We start from the raw sequence: 23,174 nt of genomic DNA, 5'->3' as shown, positions 1-23,174 counted from the left end.
AGTCAGACCCACATTTAAATTATTTGCCCATCTTGTAAAAGACATACCAATATTAAATACTACTTGCGTATGCTGTAAGATTTGAGATAGCCATCATACATGTATACACATACTTTTGGTATCAATGTGTCGAAGATGATTTGCAGTTTATAGTGGTGTAATGGTTTTGTGCCTTATATGTGATACAGGGTATTTAGCGAGGTACTTGCTTCGCAAATATGTTTAGTTGTAGTGTTAGAAAGATGTATTTGATTTATGTATTGCTTACCTCACATTAAATAAGTTAATAAGTTTTGATATAATACATATTTTTAAATGCAAATGTGCTACAGTTAAAACCATCGACGTACATAAGAACCTATCGAAACAAGCCTATTGCAGAAAAGCATATACCTGTGCACATGATATGTAGTGCACTTTTAATTGTTGATATACATTGGGTTTTACTTATTCAATCACATTACATTCAACATTCGATAGCTTTTATGATTGTCATTTTTATTCACTATATTAATTATATGAACAAAGACAGACATAAAAAGATAATTTGGTAAACGTTTTTATTTTGGAACGTTTCAAGGACATCTTCCAGCACTAGTGAATTTTTTTCTATCCCTCCATCATGACAGCTGAAAAACAAACAGATAAATATAAGCCTGAAGGATGATATAGGACTTGTCCAAAATCGGAAGGAGGCATTGTCTGAACTAGAGGTAATGACAAAAGAAACAACAAAAGCTGCCTTGTCTAAATTAGAAGAAGCATGGAAATGGGCTAGAAAGGACGTTATAGAAAGCACCAAAGCTGCCTTGTCAGAATTAGCAGAAGGTAAATTTACTTGTTATACATTGGATGTGCACAAAAGCTAATTCATGCGGCACCAATTAATGCGTCAATTATGTTCTTTTTTTCTATTCAAGAATTTGATTTTGAGATAGGATTAATCTTCATATTTAACTAGAAATATTAAATTTGAAAGATGTACATAAATGTCCGTTGAATCATCAAAAACATTAACATAGGTTGAAACAAACAAATATAATTTGTAGGTGCTTAGATGCTAAGGTCATTAATTTGTTCAGTTGAATGTTTTGTCATAATAGACAGAAATGACGGATATAATCGTAAGTTATTACACGACACCTTCGTGTTGAACTGTACAATGGCATGTATGGTGATAATTAGCACAAATTATGAATCAGCATATAGTTCAACACTTCATTTTTCTAGGCTAAAATGAAAAACTTCAAGCCAAAAATATAATCAAGCCAATCAGGACTGTCAAATGCGATTGACCTAGTTTATACGATAGACACGTGCGTTGTGTTTGTGATACCGCCTGTGATCACTTAACTTTGGTATGAATGGAAAAGCAATAGAGAGGGGAGTTATGTTTAGGTTACAAACCGAATAGGAGGTGTTCATGAATTAAAAATACCCGCGCTCGTGCGAATCGTGTTTCCGCACGACCACGAGTATTTCTAATTTATGAACACTGATCTAAGAGGTAAGTAAGTGACTTACAAAATGTCATATTGATTTGTTACTTTTTCTTACCTCACCAGAGCACAAAGTGCTCAAGGTGAGTTATTGTGACCGGCCATTGTCCGGCGTCCGTCGGCGTCCGTCAACATTTGCCTTGTGAACGCTCTAGAGGCCCCATTTGTCACCGAATCTTTATGAACCTTGGTCAGAATGTTAGTCTTGATGATCTCTAGGTCAATTTTGAAACTGGATTATGTGGGTTCAAAAACTATGTCAGTAGGCCAGATGAAAGGATAAGCTTGTGAACAGTCTAAAGGCCGTCAATCTAAATTTTATGAATATCCAATGTAACAGTCAGCCCCTACTGCGTACACAAGGTTTTTCTTTCAAATGACCAGGCGACCTAGTTCTTTATCCAAGATGATCCATATTTCAATTTTATCTAGATTCATCCAGTCAAACATTCTGATAAAAGTTCATGAAGATCCGGTATTAAATAATACAGTTTCAGTTTGAACACAGTTTGTTTCTTTTATTTTTCCTAGTGGCCTAGTTTTTGAACCAAGATAACCCATATTATAAGTTAACCTAGATTAAATCAAGGCAATTATTCTGACCATATTTCATGAAAATCAATTGAAAAACTTCAGCCTCTATCACATATTCACAGCTTTCCTTTGATTTAACCAGGTGATCTAGTTTTTATTTCAGTTAACCTACATTGAAACTTATCAGACAAACATTCCCATCAAATTTCATAAAGGTAGAGTGTAAAATGCAGTTCTTATTGCATAAATAAGGTATTACTCTAATTTGACCTAGTGACCTAGTTTTGACCCAAGATAACACATTTTCTTACTTGACCTAAATTTAAACAAGACAATCATTTTGACTCAATTTCATTATATATTGAAATATACAGCCTCTATTGCATACACAAGCTAAATATTGACGAAGAGACAGACAGACGACTGACGACGGAAATCGAGATTCACAAGAAGTCACCTGAGTAAAACGGTTAACGGAATGTACAACTATTCAAAATTCACAATTATAACCTCATGAAAAACCTATATTAAAACAATACTTGGAAAATTCATACATATGTATATCAAATGGAACAATAACTTTATATTATTTATTATATTAACACAAAGTAAATATTAAAGCGTTTAATCTATGAACACAGAGTTCTGTTCATGCAACACAGAGCTATCTCCTTAGCGACATGACTATCTCCTTCACGACAGAGCTAACTACCATAATGAAAAGTGATTAATTTTACTCCCCAACCATTTTCAGTACATATTTTATTTCCAAATACATTGCATATTTTACAGCTATCTCACGCCTACTCGGTTTGCTTCTTAATATTAGTAAAAATATAAATATTTGACAATGAAAGTGCTTTCATGACGAAATGGCCAAATTTACTGCTAAATCAGCTTGTTGGTAAACATCACCAAGACCACAAATTAAGAATGAATTAGCAAACTTAAAGTTCTCTGTAAAGTTAAATCATATCTACATCGCCTACCATTTCCCGATTTTTGATATTCGATACACTGCTTGTAAAAATGCCAAAAATATGATGACACTCACCTTTGTTGATGTTCTGTTATCGCGACGTGCACTACCTCGGAAGTTGCGACAGAGCAGTTTACCGTATACCTCTAAAAGAGGTAGCCATGTAGTTTATCAGGCTTGATAACACATGACATATACTGCCGACGGTTTGGAATTTGAATGCACGAAAATTTCGGGTTAAACCATTAGCTGATACAATATATTTAGAAAGGCACACGATAATAATTTAATGTTTATCATTCGAAATAAAATATTTCTATTATTTGTTAATTAATTAATTAATTCTCTACACTTATCGTCGTATAAGTCAGATACAGTCAAAAGTGTCCCCTAACAGACTTAAGAAGCCGTTTCGCTAGGATGAACACCAATTTTATCCTCGGCTTCGCCGCGGACAATATTGATGTTCGTCCTAGCGAAACGGCTTCTTACGTCTGTAAGAAAACACTTTTGAAGAAAAACTCGTACTGTATCTATTACATATAGGTGAGAGTATATTTCTTTGATGAGACCACTACTTGTAGAAATCATACATTTTTAACAGAAATAAATGTTTTAGAAATAAATAGATGTATATTAATCTGTGAGTTATCTGTGAGTTATATTAAAGGTCATCTACCGAAAGAAATTCTGAATATGGACAGGAAGTCAATAGATTTATACAAGAAAGCGTTACAAGATGGAAAGATTTCCGTTCACAATATCCGTGTAATGGTAGTTGGTCAATATGATGTTGGGAAAACAACGTTAACGAAACGTCTCTTAGGGGAGCCAGTTGATATTACAAAACGAGCCAGTACAAATGGCATAGACGTTCATGTTGATAGATGCAAGATCTCTCTCAAAGATGGGACATGGAGTTTGACAAAATCTGGTGAGTGATGTACACTTGATTCATAAGTATCACTAACTTGTTTCTAAAATGAAACATCAGGATAAATATTGATTCACACCAGGCAACCCGACCGGGCCGGCAGACATCAAGAAACATATCTTTTCAAAAAAATTCAACTAAATTGCACAACATATACACATAAACAAGCCTTCTTCAGATTTATTATCTGTTTACCTAGACCAAAGACCAAAGCCCGAATGTTTAAATATCTAAATATCTAAACTATGAACCGCAGTAAACAAGACAATAAACCGTAATCTTTATTTTGACATGTTTATTGAAATATGATGAGTATGCGAAGTCATTGTGTATTCTAATATCAAAATTCCATGTACATTTCCGTTAAATGCAGATATGACATTGCTACAACATTTGATCTACTTTTTTTTTTATAGAAAGCGTTCCAAATTGGAAATAATATAACAGAAGTGTGCTGCAGTTAATTCACAGACATTGTATATGTTATAAGGCACAAAAGTAACTCATTGCATGTTTATGCATTTCTAACTTATTCAGCAAGACGTGTTACTTCTCGTCCTTCAACACTGTTAATGGTCCAGGTAACCGATGTGTCGGAGGCGTAGAGCTTAATAACGAGTTTTTGCCCCTTGCCTAGACATTTTAACTTGTTAATGTTCTTGTTTTCGCTTGGCGAAAACGCGAAATGGCAGAAATAAGACACTATAGTTAGTAGTTTCCCATATCTTGTAACTTACATTTTGTTGTGGTCATTAGTAAAGATACTAGAATTTGCCGTCCATTACTTAATTTTAACATTTAAATTATCATTTGAAACATATTTTTAGATATCGGTTTTCAATAGTGTTCTTATTTTCTGTGATCAAACATCTTTGATTATATCAGTGACAGATATATTAAACTAACATGTCCTTTAACCAGATAATACTCGAAAGGCGATATTCCACCAGCTGGCAAAGCTATTTAATAAGGATGGCAAGCAAGCAGAGGCTCAGTCGGAGATGAATGCAACGTCAGATACAGGGAACGTTTTAGACGGTAATGATGTTGTTTGTACTTTTTATTAACCTCTTATAAAACCCATTTTAGATAAATGTAAATCATAGTGTTAACACGACTTCTGGTTCATTTGATTTGCATAAGAGAAGGAATACATTGTAGTGTCAACTTATCTATAACTTCGTTATTTCAATAACGAGGCCTAAACATTAATACTAACTGCATATAAATAAAGTATTAAATCAGTGTAGCGTTACGCACATTATCAGGAGTAAATTTGAGCCAGGTCGTGCTTTGATAATCTTTTTAAAAATCAGTGTAAAAAGGGGAAATATGGTTAATACCGTTGATAAAATTGCTCTTAAATATGAATATACTTTTGTTAGTAATTGTGAATAAAACTAAAAACAAAGCGTTTCAATGTGAACTGTGTATTTTTTTATTTTAAAAAAAAACTGCATAGTCTAAAAATTAAATAACTACGTAGAAAATTTTTGGATTACATTAGTCACACATTTAGTTAAAATATTGTGAAATACAAAAAGAATGTGATAAAAATTGTGTATTTCTTAAAGGATTTCAATGTAATTTTATATCTGTTGGCTGGATTGCCTTTGACTGAGTATGGCTTACTTTGAACTACTTGTTCTTATGAATGCTGTTTCCAAACCTATGGAAGGGGATATCCGCCACTTCACACATTATAGTAGTTGATATTTCAATATGCCTATTCATTTCCCATGTTGCTGTTAAAAAATGCATTATTCAAATTTATATGTAAATTGTGATATTTTCATTATAACACTACTTTAAACTTGTAACCAATGAAAAATTAAAATGATTCTTATAATTCAGTCATGACAATTCATATGCAGATATTTTAATAATAATTAAGTATTCAATTTGCTAACTGTGCCATCAATATGAAAACCGTTGAGTCAAAATTAATTTTAAGGACTTTTAATGTGACAGTGATTTAGTATTTACTTGTATTTGATTTACGGTATTGTTTCCTGAATACATGTTATAAGCTTTATGCAATAAGTCGAAATTGAATAGAACTGAATGTACGCACAATCACAAGCAGGTATAGCACGCGCTAATTTTTATGAAATGAAAAATATGTAATTACTTGTTCTTATAGTAATGATATACGTGATGAATAATCTTTCTACTACATTAGTGGCACATTATCCTAAATCATTCTTAAAAGACTTTAAAAATCTGACATTTATTAGATCAGTCAGTCAGTAACCTTTGAGAAACTTTAAGAAGTCATAATCCGCACATACTTCATTACGTAATGACTGGCTCGGGGGTAAATATGTCACACTTCCAACTAAACAGGCTCTGGTGTCATTAATGGATACCTTTTACATTGTAAAGTATATTTGTTAGTTTGTTTTTCTGTTTACTTTTTATACGCCCGAAGGGACGTATTATGTTATGACGCTGGTGTCCGTCTGTCCGTCCGTCCGAGCTCACATTTGCTTACTTAGGTGGCTATAGGAACAATAGGTAACTGTAGTTTTTCTTTGATGTCATTCATTCCGTAAGGCTTTTATGTGGCTATTTTTCTCTTACGTGGCTAAAAGAACAATAGAGAGAACAAAAGAGTAGCCACATAAGTATCCATATGTAGGAACGTCCGTCCGTCTGTCCGTCTGTCCGTTTAGCAATTTCGTGTCCGCTCTGTAAATCTTGAACCCCTTGAAGGATTTCAAGGAAACTTGACACAAATGTTCACCACACCAAGACGATGTGCAGAGCGCATGTTTTGGATGTCTCGCTTCAAGGTCAAGGTCACACTTAGGAGTCAAAGGTCATATCAGTTTGTTTTGTGTCCGCTCTGTAACTCTTGAACCCCTTGAAGGATTTCAAAGAAACTTGACACAAATGTTCACCACAACAAGACGACGTGCAGAGCGCATGTTCCGGACGACTCGCTTCAAGGTCAAGGTCACACTTAGGGGTCAAATGTCATATCAGTTTGTTTTGTGTCCGCTCTGTAACTCTTGAACTGCTGGAAGGATTTCAAAGAAACTTGGCAGAAATGTTCACCACACTGAGACGATGTGCAGAGCGCATGTTCCGGACGAATTGCTTCAAGGTCAAGGTCACACTTAAGGGTCAAAGGTCATATATGACTTTGCTTTGTGTGTATTGCTCTGCATTGCAGTGCTCTTGTTTTTATTTGGCAGATCTCTTTTTTGTACTTACGATATTATTTTTTTTGAATTACTTCCCTTTTATGTTACTATAAATAGCTTATTTTGAAACTTTTTTATTATTGGCCGTAGGGAAAAACCGAGGCCACTTTTCTGTGGTACAACATGGATGGTACTTCCAATTTTTAGGTCTATTTTTACATACCTGTACCTGATAAGGATTTTTTGTAGACTTTGAATATTTTTTTTGTGGACTTAGATTTGTTTTTTGAAGTTTTCCTTTTGTTGTTCCAGTCCTTTGGGCTTCAACAGTCAAGTTCTTAAAATTTTGCTCCCATCCTATGATGTAAGCCTTCGGGCGTATATTGTCCCACTTGGCGGCGCTCTTGTTTTAGTGTGTGACAATATATATTTTTCAAATGTTCATTACATTGCAAAATTAGTTTTGACATGTTAAATATGATTAAATACAATTAATTGATTAATAGGTTAAATTTTCATTGCAATTGAAATTAAAATTCCATTGAATGTAACAGAAAAAAAAAACAAAACAAAAAAAAAAACGTATTTCACATCCATTTATTTTACTTGAAAATGATATTGTCAAGTTTATAAGCATAGTGTTTTCTTTTTTCCATACTGTATTTTAAATTATCGAAAAACAAAATTAAACCAAGTTGTTACATTGTGTGTAACCTGGTAAATATGAATTGACGATATGTGTTGTTGTTGTTTTACCGGTACTTAAAATTGGTGTAAAATAAATTCTCCCTTCCCGCGTTTTTACAGTAGATCTCTAAGCTATATAATCATAGTTATTTGTGATCGGCACCTCCCGTGATATGATAAGCGGAGATAGCCGAACCATAACGGTTTGCAACACTCGCTGAAAATATCCGATAGTGATCGATATTTAGCTAGACAGTCAAAGGGAGACAACAATGTATAGTGTTGATCTCGATAAACAAGGAAAGATAACAGAATCGATTTTTACCCAATTCTTCAGTATGGATAAACTTCTTATTTCTATTTTCAATTTTATTTTGATTTGGTCATATGAATGACATTTGAGTCATTTCAATTGTATGTTGTCAAGCAAAATTCGGTTCTTTGCGCTAAAATGGGCACTTTTAAGTAAAGGGGAATAACTGGTAAAACAGTAAAAAATAATAAAAACTCCCCTACCGGTGTCGACAATATTTTATACTAAGTAAATAAGTCCGCCTGCAACCGTTCCATTAAGAAATAAAGCTTAGATAATTCTTAACATTTAAATGATGACCCTGGTATCAAAATACATAGAAGTAACAAAAGAATCAGTCAAAGCTCAAACGGGTAAAAGATTATGTCTTTTTTTCGACTTAGAAAGTGAACCCGATCGGGGTTTTCCGACGGACTTTGGATGATCCCCAAGTAGATTTACCAAACTGTTGGCCTTGACCAGACCCCTAACCACGACCTTAAAAAATTCAACGGCAAAAAATGAGGAAGTCGAAAATTCCAAGTTACCAGAATAATGCACTCTATTTTAGATTTTGACTTTTCACCATCTCATTTTTCAGCTCTTAAACTACCAAATAAAATCATGGATTTTTTCTTAAGGGCTTAAAATGATGGACACACCCATGTAAAATCCCGCAGGGGTTACGCAGTCGATATAAGAAAAGATTAACGTCAGATTCGATCATTTTTCCTCTCACCCCTAAAGTCCAGGTGTCGGCTATGTCCCTGATTTCGAATTTTTGAAATCGAAATTAAGGTGTCAAAACTATTTTTCTCGTAGGATTTGACATTTTTCGATAGATATTATTAAATACTACACAATAAAAGACTCTCAGAACCCCCTGGTTGGGTCAGACCGGTCTCTAGATGGGTTCTGGCCCCCGGCCTGAAATCAAATAAAAAAAAGTGATTTTCAATCAAATATTACGACAAAGTACTAAAGATATCTCAATAAAAGTTACGTGTATTTGTAGAACCCGATCCTAACGGTCGCTCGGGCTCGAACATGGGTGCGAGGTCCATACGTATATATAAAGAAACACGTAAATATATTTTTTTTTTATCTAAAAAGATTTTCAACAACAAAAGTAACACGGTTTGGTTTATATATATTATTTCTATGGAAATAAATAGATTCAGGTAAGTTTTTTGTCAGTCTGTACCATCAGTAGACTTGCTATAGGGACCCTTTAATGGTAATTTTTGTCGCATTTTTCGAAAATTATATCAATTTCATTTTATTATAAAAGGCGTTAGGAACAAGATATCAAACTGAAATTTCCTTTAATTAATTGTTGGAACTATCATTTAAACGAATATGAAAATCATTTCCACCCGACGGACACGCCGTCAGGAACACTTGCTGAGCTTTGGCATTTTTGACTTGTAAAATATTAGCCATAAAATAAGGAAAACGTGCTAATATATTTATTAGGCATTAATAACTGCAAATAAAAACTTAAAACTTATTTTTATGAAAAATATAATATCTGAAAGGTTGTCACACAAAAATCTGTACGAAATTTAGGATAAAAACTGTGTTCCCGCACTTTTCCGTACGGAAAAATTCCGTGTTTTTCATTATTTTCAAATTATTGTAGAATGTTCCAGCACAAGATATTTTAATGAAATAACTTTTATAAATTAAATCTAAACATTGTATATAAAGATATGTAATTTGTATATATTTACCATCGAACCGACAAAAAATGTGCAATTTTTCGTGAAGATATGCACACTTCATATATTAAATTTAGGAATGGACCTTGTCGGAAGCGTCATATCTTCATAACCTGATGTCCGATTTCAATAAATTACACCTTGTTGCAAAGGGCAATCCAGGAGCTACAGGAAGCAGGCCAGATATGAACTTTTCCAAGCAGTTAAGGCAGTCTAGTGAGACCATTTGAGAAATTCTCACGGCTCTCCTGTTCTGGCTACCTTAGTCTTGGCCAGCACCCTGTCGTATAAAACAAGTTTGGCAATATTCTGAGACCTGTCCTGAGCCCTGATGGCATCAAATGGACTTGTAAGTAGTTTGAATGTAAAGATTAGATATCTACCAACATATCCATATATGGTTTAGGTAGGTACCCGAGATGTAGAGACTCGAACAAAAGTCAAAATCTAACATAGTGTTAATATCAACTGAAATTCCGTACTTCTGTGTATTACTCTCCTGACACCCATAGCCAACTCATGTACTCGAACATCGTATTAGCCAGGGCCCATACCAAGTTGACGATGCATAAAACTGGTACATGTTTTGGCCAAACAGGATTCAGCCGGGTCTAAAGCCTTCCAGACGTATTTTCTATGTTTGAGGCATATCTTGTAGTCATATATGGCATGCCACGACGTCTAGGGCTATCCTACGTACTAAAACATGGTCTAAATCGAAAGCAAGGACGTACACCTATACAACCATGTAGGATATATGTATATATCTTTAGCATAAAAGCTCGATTCCGGTCAAAAATCTCTTAGTCATGGTCAAAATACGTAGCTAGAAGACAAAACGATTTCCTTATTCGACCCCTACATACCTACACGACTATGTATGATACATGTTTATATCTTGGTCATAGGGGCTCGAACCGGGTTTAAAGCCTTTCAGACATGGTCAGAATTGAAATATTTCTTCCCGGTGACCTTAAATGGCCTTCCTTGATCCATATGGGTACGTCAGATACTCAAACTTAGTCTCATTCTATAGCCAGGACTCATAACTATATGACTATATACTATATATGTATATTTCTTTTGCATAGGTCGATAACCTTTGAGACATGGTCAAATACGAAGTTAGAAGATCAAAAAGTGTCATTATACGACCCGCCCCGACCCCTATGGCTATCTTATATACTCGAAAATGGTGTCAATTGATAGCCAGGATCCACAACTATAAATCAATGTATGATACGGGTATATGTTTTGGTGATACAGGGTCGAACTTTATTGAAATTCTTTCCGACGTGGTCAAAATAGGCAGACTTTCTAAGTTCGAACACTATCTTGTGATCTTGTACGACCTGCCATGACCTCTCGGGCTATCCTAGGTAACCAAACAGGGTCTCAATCTTTAGCTAGTACATATGCCTGCAGTACCATGTATGATACCTGTATATATGATGGTCATAGGGGGTTCGAGCCGGGTTTAAACCCTTTCAGACATGGTCAAAAATACATATTTCGCAAGTTTGAACACTTCGTTTTTCACGAGGGGAAAATAGACATTGCACTAGAGAGGGAGCAGTTAATTATCATACGGCGACCTCTGTCGCAATAATTCGGACTGGTTCTCGGCTTCGTTTTATAACGTCAAAATTATTATGAGAACAATCTTTTTTGTTGTAGTCATTATTATAAGGACGATTTATGTTTGATAATCAACATCCTATTGTGTGAATGATGTTCGTTTTTATCAAACACATAGATAAGATCTTATCTATGCCTCTGTTTTTAAAGTACTGTTGATGTATCTAAATATAAACAATGTTTTGGAAACAACAAAAAAGTAACAAGAAATTGAATTTATTTTGCAATTGTAAAACAATCAACTCAATTTAAATTAAAATATTTGCATTATTAATTTATAACTGAAACATTTTAATATTTCATTAAAAACACCGACAAGTGTCATTATTAAAATGATATAATGTTAATGTACATACAAATAGGGATAATGCACTTATAAAAACCAACATGGGAAATGAATTGGCATATTGAAATATCAACTAATAAAATGTGTTAAATGGCGGATATCCCCTTCCATACAAACCTACCATACGGTCTAGAATTCGTTATATGAGGATGCCATCCAGCTGACGTACGAAAGTCTTAAGTTTTTCTGAGGTGTCCGCTGATGCATAAAACAATGCCTGGAAAGGTATATGGATTTTATTTTCAACCATAAAAGTTGGAAAAGTCCGAGTGTGACCCTAATTGTGTTTGTATGGCTGTAAACCTATGAATGAAACAAAATTTATATTCAGCGAATATTGACTTTATAAATGCATCGCGTATGAAACCATTAGGTCTACTAGATTCATACAGTTACATAATCGTGTTCATCATGATAACACAGCGAATATATGCAAGACCAAGGTCACTTTATCTAAGGTTAAGATCATATTTCGTCGCCATATTCTGACAGTATCCATCTGGTTTTTTTTTGTACGTTTGTTGGTCTTTAACAATTTCTATGACTCGATCTTTACACTATTAGGGAATATTTCACTAAATAACTATCTTTATGTCCTCTGTTGAACAGAAAGGCTTTATCTTGAGGAATAAGGACACTAGAATGGTTAAAATCGTTGTAATACAAACACTGACCAATGGTACCCAAATGTTAAAATCATATCATTTTAATGCCTATGTGAACGTGTGACCTATGTCCACACAGCTTAAAGTTACTTTTCGTACGGGACCAGATAATTTAATGTATATATAAAAGAGCCAGATAAGCCTATTTAAAAAATAATGTAGAAAGAAAAGTAAATTAAATGCTTTACAATTTGAAACCTAATCAACCAATAAATCAAAAAGAAAAAGGGAAACCCTAATATCTCACAAATAATCTTACTTGGAAGAGAATCTTCATTTATCCTATAAAGTGTACAACTGATACTAAACCAAGAGCCAATATAAATATCTGATGAAAATATTACCAGATAATACTTGTTATATAAGCGCCAACTATCCACATCAAATTCATGCGAAGTTTGCTCCATGTCTCCAAAACATATGCCCACATGTTTTTTGTTATGTTAGCTGATCCAAAAATTTGGAGCGATATTGGACTATATCTTAGCATGAAATATATATATCATGAGAAACCCCGCTAGACATTCAAACTGTATCTTTAGGTTTCTTTGGAATAACTAGGAATAATAAAAAAGTATCATTAATCATATCCTTATTTTAGCAAAATATTTTATTTCTAATATTAAATTTAGTAAAACATCTCAAAGTTTTAATTTATTTAAGCTTTATCTTGAGAAACGAATTGATATTGAATATACTGCTACTTGCACGAAGGACAAGTTGAATGGACTGAATTTCAAGGTGATGTTACATAGGCCAACATAAAATATTTATTTGAGCAGCTATTTCTCTCTTCCCTTTTTCTTTCATTCTCCCTCCTTTATTTCTATACTGCATCTAAGCATGAAAATATTTTTATTTCTTTTTCAAAATATTTACCGATCGCTTTCTTTTTTTTAAATGGCACTCCGTCATTTTATCCTCCATCTGTCATTTTTCATTCTTCATCAGTCATCTTTCAACCTTCATCTGTATTTGAAAACATTTCAGACATAGATACAATGTACAATATTATAATTGTTTGAACTTTTTGAAATATATGGACAAAAGTATAATGTTGAAGCATGTAATCCTGAAATTTCACGAGTACTGTATTCATATATTGAACATTATGTGTATGTACTCATATAAATGTAGTGCAATAAAAATTGGAAAAAAAAAAGAATAAAATGGAATTTGCGGAAAATGAAAGGGTTATATAAATTTTACTTTGTCAGAAGGTAAAGAATCACAGTAAAACAGGTGTTATATAATTTACATAATAAATGATGACAATAACTGCAAGCTAAGCTTTGGGATCGATTGAATGCGACTCGGAGAACAAACGTCATATCGTTTCTTTTTACGCCAACTCTATAGTAAATACCAGACTGAAAATCTGTTTACCTTATCAAGCCAATGCCCAAAATAAAGATCTTACTTTGAGGGCAAAGGTCAAATTTTTTTGTCATGTTCGTTTGCAATCCATTCGTTTAAACCGCTGGAAGAATTTTTATAGAGGAAGCTTCAGTTAATTGCCTCACAAAGACGAGGTACTTTGTATTGTAATGTTTATAGTTATTGTATCAAAACGTTGTCTAGAAGCATTAAGGTGAAATGCGCCCCATTTTTTTTGGCCGAATATTGTCCTGAAATTTATACTGTACAAAATTCAGGATATATGCGAATGAGTTCCGGTTTCACTTTTTCGCCATATTGTTCGTGTTTTTTGCTATTGTGTCAGATACATGGCCCCTGACATCAGTTTTAGTGCAACGCCGAGTTCCGAATGCTCTCGGTGTTTTTCCTTTCCAGCGCTCTGAATGTCATATAAATGAAAAATACAAAATAATGTTCGTTTTGCAAACAGAAAATAGTACTCAATGGTAAAAATTTAGTAAAATTAAATTGACGCTTAGGTCGTTAGGGATGATGTAGTTAGAACGTAAAAAATCACATCAAGTTTTGCTAAATTTTTTGCCTTAAAATTCAGTTTATTAAAAATCGGCTCGATAAAAAACCCGTATAATTTTTGTATGTTGTTTCGCAATGTGTGTACGTCTAGTAGACACAAAAATACTTAACGGTCACCGACTTTAATTTTTCGCAATATATTACCCCAGTATGGTTTGTGGCTATATGACGTTAGAGTAAAAAAGAATGTGTTTCAACACTCAAGTTCGTGTGAAAAACGAGATGTATTTATTATAATAAATTTTCATGATATATTCGATCTCAACTTCAGATGCCAGGTGCTAGGGAAAGGAAACACCTTTGACAAAATGTATGTCATGTACAATTGTACATAAGTATTTGACCTGACACTCATCAATCTTCGCTAATATATTTGGACGTTTTCGTTACTTTACGCAATATTGTATCCTGAAAAAAATCTATAATTACACAAATAACCTGTGTGTGTGTGTGTTGGGGGGGGGGGGGGGGGTTTGCGGTTAAACTCTATATAAGAACGCACGTCTGGTTCATATGAATCTATTTTTCAAACTCAAGATGTTTACAATATCAGGAAGTGAGTTCGGTGACGCCAACACGTAACACAAATAAATAGCGTTAAACGTTATGATACATAAATGTACGTTATTTCCGACATTCTGGGGGCCGCGAAATGCTTCAAAGTTAATTAATCTAAAACATAGAAAAATATCTATATTTAAAATATCATGAAAATGTTATCCCAGATTGCTGATCAAATCATAGAATAAGTCTTTCATATATCACATTTTCGCGTAGATTCTAGAACTAGTAAAGTACAGTGTCTATGTAATTCAAATTATCCATAATTTCAGTTAATATAAATTTACTCTGTCAGTCTATAAATGTATACTTAAATACACAGTTTATCTATTTCACGTATTTCCGTAACTCAATTTTGCTAAATTCTCGCATGAAATTACTGTCTCTCATTTTCATTCAGCTCAAGGGGGGTAAAGTTTCTTAATAGCTCGTGCTGTAAGACCACTTCCGGTACGGATCATGGCTGATCTGGTTAAACCATCTTTACCCGGCATCAGTTCCTCCACCACGGCAAGTTTCCATCGTAATTCGAGACAGTCTTCATGCACCTGTACCACGTCACCAACTTTTATCGTCTGCCTGTTTTGACCGCTTTGCGTGTGGCGTTCACGTAATGACGTAAGATAATCATCTTCCATCTCTCCCAAAATCGGTTGAGTAACTCTCGCTGGATTCGAACCCGTTTATTGCTGTGTTTGGTTACTGTTTACGTTCTGATTAGCTAAAGTAATCCACCGGAGTCGTTATACCTTCGACCATATAGTAAATGCGAAGGGGTAAGCGGTTCTGGATCTGAAGTATCGGATGTAACGTATGTCAGAGGACGGTCATTAAAACGGCTTCGATTCTGTAAGTATCGTCTGCGGGGATCCGTAAGTTACGAATGCCCAAGTACTTTCTTAAGTGTGGTTTTAACAAGTCCAATCATTCTTTCCCACCATCCGCCAAACCATGGAGAGCGATTTTGGGATGAATCGCCACTCTGTTCCAGTACTATTGAGTTGGTCTTTCAATTTTTGGGGATTCGAACATTTTCTCAGTGTATTAGACGCTGCATGAAGGTTGTTGCGTTTTTCAGATATTATCAGCCTTGGGAATGATCGTCTGCTAACGAATCTCCGAAACGCTTGCATAAATGAATCTTCTGTGAGATCATGCACGAGTTCAAGGTGTACTGCTCTGGTAGCCGCACATGTAAAAAGACACACAAAAGTCTTGGACTCTCGGCCGGACTCTCCTCGACGTAAAGTGCTCCACTGAAGTCAATCCCGTCACAGCAAAAGGTGATGAATTTTTCACTCTGTATGTTGGTAATGGTGGTGGATCTGGAGCAAGGTAGGGTTTTGGAGTTAATTTTACAGCATATTGTGCACTTTCTAAGTAGTGATTTTACACATTGACGTATTGTGGAATCCAATATTCTGTCGTAGGTGGCAGATAGTTGCACTTGTACCTGAATGTAATTGTTTCTCGTGCGCATCAAATATGATAAGTTTTGTCAGGTGATGTTTTGCTGGTCAGAGAATCGGAAACCGGTATTTTCGTCCAGGGGTGCGTTGTGTATTCTGCCTCCACATCTGATATAACCATCTGAATCAGGTAAAGACGTAACTGTCTAACAACCAAAAACCGTGATTTTCCATATTGTAGATTAGATATTTCTTTACTGTAGAAATTCTGTTGACACTGTCGAATAAGTAACACTTCTGCATTCTCAAGTTCTTGTAGTGTTATGGAACCATTGTTTCTTGACTGGCTTTCTGTTCTACAATTACGTATAAATCGCAAGACGTAAGCTGTGACGCGTAGTAATCGTTTAAGCTTGCTGAATCTAGTCACTTCAATCACATCTTGAATTGCAAAACTATTTTTTCTCGTCATGTGGGTTGGAGATTCTTCGTTGGTTCGACTTCCGGTTTTGTCGTCTGCTGAAGTAGATAATACGGTTGAGACTCTAACATTCCATGTCGGCCACTGAGACTTCTGGGTGATCCACAATGGTCCATTAAACCATAAATTACTTTCTTGATATTGTTTGGCAGAAATTCCACGGGTCAATAAATCTGCCGATTCTCTTGGTTTTGGACAGTATCGCCAATTCTGATTTCCGGTTAAAGCTGTGATTTCTGATACACGTGTTCTCACAAATCGGTTGTTGTTTTCTGTGTTAATGAGCCAATGTAGTACAATTTGGCTATCAGTCCAATAGTATATCTCCTGTATTCCTAGTGATGACTGTAAATGCTGTGATAATCTGACTCCTATGACGGCTGCCATGAGTTCAAGCTTTGGTAGAGTGAGTGTTTTAACTGGCGCAACTCTGTTCTTTGCCATTACTAAGGTTGAAATGTCGCCTTTGCTGATGTAAACTGTAGCACCGTATGACTGTGTACTAGCATCGACGAATACGTGTAAACAGGGTACTGATTTGTCGTCTGCATCTGTAAAAATAATGTCTTGAAACTGTGTTTTCATTGAAGTATTCAAATCTGCCGCTATGTTCAACCATCTCCCTTGATAAGTAATAGGCAGTGGTGTATCCCAAGTGAACTGTTCTTTCCAAATATCTTGGAGTAGTAACTTGGATCTTACGGTAACTGGACTGAGTATGCCGAGAGGGTCATATATTCGTGATGTACTTTGAAAAATATAACGTTTGGTCGTAATCGGGTTTGTGTCTATTGGTCTTTCTGCAAATGTCATTATGTCCATTTTCGGTTGCCAGCGTAATCCTAACAGTTTTTGTTACTTTATCTTCGTCGAGTACATTGTGATGTGCCGCCATTTCCCTGAGCAAGATACTGTTTGAATTCCACGATCTTAGCTTAAATCCTGCAGCTGACATAAGATCACGTGACTCCCGAAAATATCTTATCACGTCTGCTTCCTTATCAAAACTGGACATGAAGTTGTCTACATACAGATCCTTGCACAGTTTTTTTGCTGACCCAATTGTCGCAGTTTCTCTGTAATGCTTCAGTATTGTTGCATTTAATATAAAAGGGGCAAACTGATCCGAAAAGTACGGACTTGAAACGGTATGTTTTCAATGGGCTGTCGGATTAGTTGGACTGAAGGCAAAAAAATCGTGTGACATCTCGGTCCTTCTCGTGAGTCCCACATGTAGAAACGCCTATCTCGATATCACCCAACAACTGCAAATTGTGAAATCTAAATCGAACTAATATGGCTGTCAAGTCGTTGAGTTGCGGTGGTGTAGATTGCAGACAATCGTTTAAACTCGGGTGGTTTCGTGACATCCGACAACTACAATCGTACACAATGCGTATGGGTGTTGTCGAAGATTCCTTTTTCACGGCGTGATGGGGAATGTAGTGTACTCTCCGGGTTCATCTGTAGGCATGACTTCTTCTATGAATTCTTTCTTTATCTGATCTTTTATTATAACATTGTAATGGTTCAGTGTAACTGGGTCTTGACGTAACTTGTTTAATAAGTTTCTAGTTCTGCGCTTCACTATGTCATAGTTTGTAGGTAGGGGTGGGCTATCTAATTTCCATGGCAACTCGGCTGTGTATCTCTCACCCGTAAACGTAATGGAATTCTCTTGATATGTACTCATGTAATCCATTTTGTCGTATTCAGAGTCATCATGTTCAATTCCTAAGCTTTCAAGCTTCCAGAATTTTTCTAAATCGATTTCGTTCGGAGCTTGCGTGTTAACATGTAGAGTTAAATTGGTTGTAGGTTTTCGTCCTGACGGTTGAAATGGAACCGGACCGGAGAGGAGTATCCAATCTTGGATTTACAGCTGTAGGTCCCGAGCCTCGAATCACTTCATCTTCAATAACCTTCCAGTAAAAATCTGCGCCGATAAGTAGTTGTATTTCAAATGTTTCGTCATCAGTTACTGGATGCGCAAGTTTCAGACCTTTTATGTATTGGAGGTTTGTCACACTTCTGTTGTAATTTTGTAGAGGCACTGCAATAGTTTGCACTATCAACACATCTATCGGGATCTTTTCACCGGAAGTTATGATCAAATAAACTCTGGTTGTTTCCAAATGTCGGACCTCATTTGTTGAATTCCCGAAGCTTGCGAGATGTATCGTGTCAGTTCCCGTTGTTGTAAGTTTAAGCTTTTCTGCTTGATTTTGCGTAATAAATGATCGTTGTGATCCCTCATCAAATAATATATTTGTGTCCGCTGTACACATGCCGGAAGTAACTGGTGATATAGCCGTCTTCAGTAGCACATTGGAAGACAGTTGTAAGGATGTCGTCTGTTTGCGTGTAATGTCATCGTAGGTATGTAGAGTCGCTGCTTGCAGATGAACCTGGGTATTACCTGAACTTGGACCTGGTGTTGAATATATAGTACCGTTTTGTGTCTGTTCTGTACTGCCTGTATTCTGACAGATACTTGTATGATGTCTCCCTTTGACAATTTCTGCACTTTTTCTGCGATTTGCATTTCGACACTTGATGCGTACCCAAACAATTGAAGCAGAGGCGTTTATTTCTAACAACTGTCATTCGTGATGTGCAATCAGTTATTACATTACAGTCATTTGCTAAATGTGTGTTACTTGAGCAAAAGACACATACCTTTTGGTTACTAGGGCGTCGTTCTTGTTGCTGAGAATGTTGATGCTGCTGAGAATGTTTCCTATCTTTATTCCGTTGAAATCCTTGTTTCGGACCGGAACTTGTTAAGAGTGACATTGTAGCGGGGTTTTCTAATATGCTGTGGCTGTTGATCTGACCTGCTTCCATAACGTTAATTTCCTCGTAAATTACTTTGCGAAGTTCGTTTAGCTGAAGATTACTGCCTTATGTTCTCGTGCTAAGGATTTTCGTATTTCCGCCGGAAGTTTATCAAGACAACTGGCACTAAAAGTGTTTCCGTAAGATTCCTGATGTTGATTCAATGATTCAAGTCCACGGATATAGGTTTCAAGTTTATCATAATAATTTCTCAGACTGCTGAGTGTGTTGTTTGGTGACGGAAGTTGTAACAAAGCCTGCATATATGCGTATATAATTTTATGCGTCTGCCCATACTGTTCCTGTAGAAGTTCGACTGCCTTAACGTAGTTGGAGTTCGTAAGTGCAAATCCCTCAATAGTTCTGGCTGCGTCGCCATCCACCTGCGATCGTAGATAATTAAATTTCTGCACATCTGACAAGTTCGGATTTGTGTGAACAGTAGTGCTGAAAGAGTCCCAAAACGATTGCTACTGTAGAATATTTCCGTCAAAAGTAGGTAACGATAATTTAGGTAGACGATGATACTGTGCTGAATGTACACTGCTAGCGCTCGGAAAAGGTACAGTCTGATGCTGATCTGAAGATGACGAATTATTTCTCTCCTGGTTTGAGAAATTGTCAAATTCACGAAAATTTACGAAGTTGTATTCAATTTGCAACGAAAATTCTCACTGCTGATAAGTTCCGCTTCAATTTCGGTTATTTCTGTCTGTCTAAAATGTTCTCGTTCAGTGATTTCAAATTTTCTACTTTATTCGTAATTGATTCCAAGATTGTTCGAAATTCCAACATCGATGAATTTTCTTTAGCACGTTGAATTTTCTCAGTGATCGCAATTTATCTACTTTCATCATTGCGTTTGTTACGGCACCAAAATATGGGGTGGGTGGGGGTGGGGGGGGGGGAGTGCGGTTAAACTCTATATAAGAACGCACGTCTGGTTCATATGAATCTATTATTCAAACTCAAGATGTTTACAATATCAGGAAGTGACGTCAGTGACGCCAAAACGTAATACAAATAAATAGCGTTAAACGTTGTGATACATAAATGTACGTTATTTCCGACATAACCTTTATAGTTAACCGTCTCCACGTACGTTACCACGGGTACGAAATTGCAGCAGATCATATTTTAAAATTCAAAATAATAAAATATTACCATATTTACTTTTATTTTTATAATGTCTTTTGCAACGATTTTCACGAATTCTTATTGTTTTCTCTGTAGTATCTATTTTCGGGAGAAATTTGTCCGTTTATCTTAGATACCTTTAAAGATTTCATACGACACTTACTACAAAATATCTTGAATACAATTATATTTCTTTTAATAAATGAACAATGAAAATAAATAGATACAATGTAAGTGTATTAATTTTCCGTCCTGTAAAATTTAGAGATAAGATTGGAAAAAAAGATGTTAGACTGAGGACTTCAACTCACAACTCCGAGATTGCTGGCGCTAATCGTTTTGTTTCCGCAGTTACTTGCACATGCGAATTTTTTTTTAATCATAAAGAATACTTACGCAGTAGTTATTTCTCTATTGAGGGCCAGGTCAAAACTTATGGACAATATATCCCCTCTTTACTATTCGTTTGTTATTCCTATTGATGATTTCAAAATGCAGATTTAAAGCTTGAAGAATAGATGTTACTAATCTGCTCAGTCTAATGTAAAATGCTAATTAAGCTTTGTAAAAAAGCCAGTATACGGTCAGTTGATGATTTAATTTCGTGAAAATAGGTACTTAAACATGTTTTAAACATTTAGAAATTTCGCTCATATGTAATTTTATGATATGACGGTTTGCCTGATTTTACCAGAAATATTCATCGACGCAAGTCGGACTGTTGCTCCATTTCACATATATAATCAGCACGACAACAGTATACCAGATCCTATATATGATATGAAATTAATACTTTTAGCTGGTCAGACACAGAAAATTTATTCTTGAGACAGTGTCTTTTTATTACAATCAAGCACAACCACGGTGTATACCCATATTGGATCTCTCTCTGTGGAAAATGAGAAAACGGATCCCTCACTGTCCGCACACAGGACACTCTCTGTGCTAAATAATGAACTCCAACGTCAGTAAGCTCGGAAAATCAAAATTTTCGTTCTAAACACATGTTTGCGCATAAATACATATGGCCCACGGAATGGCGTAGCTATATACCATTGTTTTTTTATTGTTACATTTGTTTTATCAGTTGACACAAGTCTGAACGAAGATGGAATATAGCCGGAGATACTGGCCTGGATGAACATCGTGCGATGTTTATGAAACTTACATACGACTTTCCTTAAATATAACAAATTCTAGTATCTTAGATGTGGAGCCGTTGATCCCATCTTATTGTAAATACACAGTATGTGGTTATTTTCATCGTATTTCCTTAAAAAAGCCATTCTTTCGATTTCGTTGATGCTCGGGATCCCTCTCAGCCGGTGCAATTTTGCCTCACAGGATCCCTCTTGACTTTCTTCACCTGGCACGGAAACCCTCCTCGACAAAATGTTCTATCTGCACCCTCAACTTCAAAGTTAAAATTTTAAGATGGTTACTTAAAACAATCTCTGTTTCTAAGGTATATAGAATATGGTGTTTCTACTTCCCTTAATATGCTTTATAACTGAAAATAGATCCGCAATTTCGCATAACATTCATATTTGAATTTTATTATCAAATTAACAGATACCTTAGTAATACTTTTAAACGCGAATTTGTTTAATTTAATTTCATACAAAAAAGAGGGGCAAATCATGCATAGCTTGTCTGAAAAGGTTCAGCGGCACACCTGTTCTTATCATAATAAACCCCCGTTCGTTCGTGAACACCCAATATCGATATATTTCCATACACTGACGCCTGACTTTCATATCGAATGCGTGGCGTAATTGAATGTGTGTCGTGGCATTTTTTTATAGTTCAGTTTTGTCAATTTTATTCAGACTATTGCAAAAAAACATATAGTAGTTACATTACATTGTATTCGTATGTAATAAAAAGGTTATCATCTTTACACCGGTATATATTTACTCGTTCTTTAGCGAAAGAATATTGCGCTCCTAAAGTCGTACAATCTATTTCCACTGCAAAACTCGTGTATAGCTGCTAACAGCCTATAATCATTGTGGTGCTGACAGAAAAAGTAATTGTGTCAGAGAGGGCTGCCGTGCCGTGTGCAGAAAGTCAAGAGGGATCCTGTGAGGCAAAAATTAAGTCGACTGAGAGCACTGCGAAAAAAGAGTTAATATACGGGAGTGTACGGGATCCCGTATATTACCCGTATACGGGAAGAAATACGGGAAAACTAAAATACGGGCGTGTACGGGGCTTGTATATTTAAAAGTCCGTATACTAATAAAATACGGATTTCCGTATACTATGAAATACGGAATTCTTAGTATACGATACCCCGTATATTATTGAAATACGGGAAATTCTAAAAAGGGTTATTCTGATCGTATACA

At 35.4% G+C, this 23,174-nt stretch overlaps 1 protein-coding gene across 1 annotated transcript in view; it reads left to right on the top strand.

Annotated features, from left to right (window-relative positions):
• The first annotated feature begins 628 nt into the window (after nt 1–628).
• The window catches only part of LOC128553824 (uncharacterized), a 61,505-nt gene continuing 38,959 nt past the window's right edge, over nt 629–23,174 (top strand). The window contains exons 1-3 of the mRNA XM_053535011.1: nt 629–828; nt 3,683–3,946; nt 4,868–4,984. Coding sequence (XP_053390986.1) covers nt 717–828; nt 3,683–3,946; nt 4,868–4,984 — 493 coding nt within the window. The 5' untranslated portion in view covers nt 629–716. The remainder of the gene's footprint in view (nt 829–3,682; nt 3,947–4,867; nt 4,985–23,174) is intronic.

This window comes from Mercenaria mercenaria, unplaced genomic scaffold (genome assembly GCF_021730395.1).
Source record: "Mercenaria mercenaria strain notata unplaced genomic scaffold, MADL_Memer_1 contig_4358, whole genome shotgun sequence".
Taxonomy (NCBI): domain Eukaryota; kingdom Metazoa; phylum Mollusca; class Bivalvia; order Venerida; family Veneridae; genus Mercenaria; species Mercenaria mercenaria.
The sequence above is the reverse complement of the archived record's forward strand: the minus strand, read 5'-3'. Positions and strand labels throughout refer to the sequence as shown.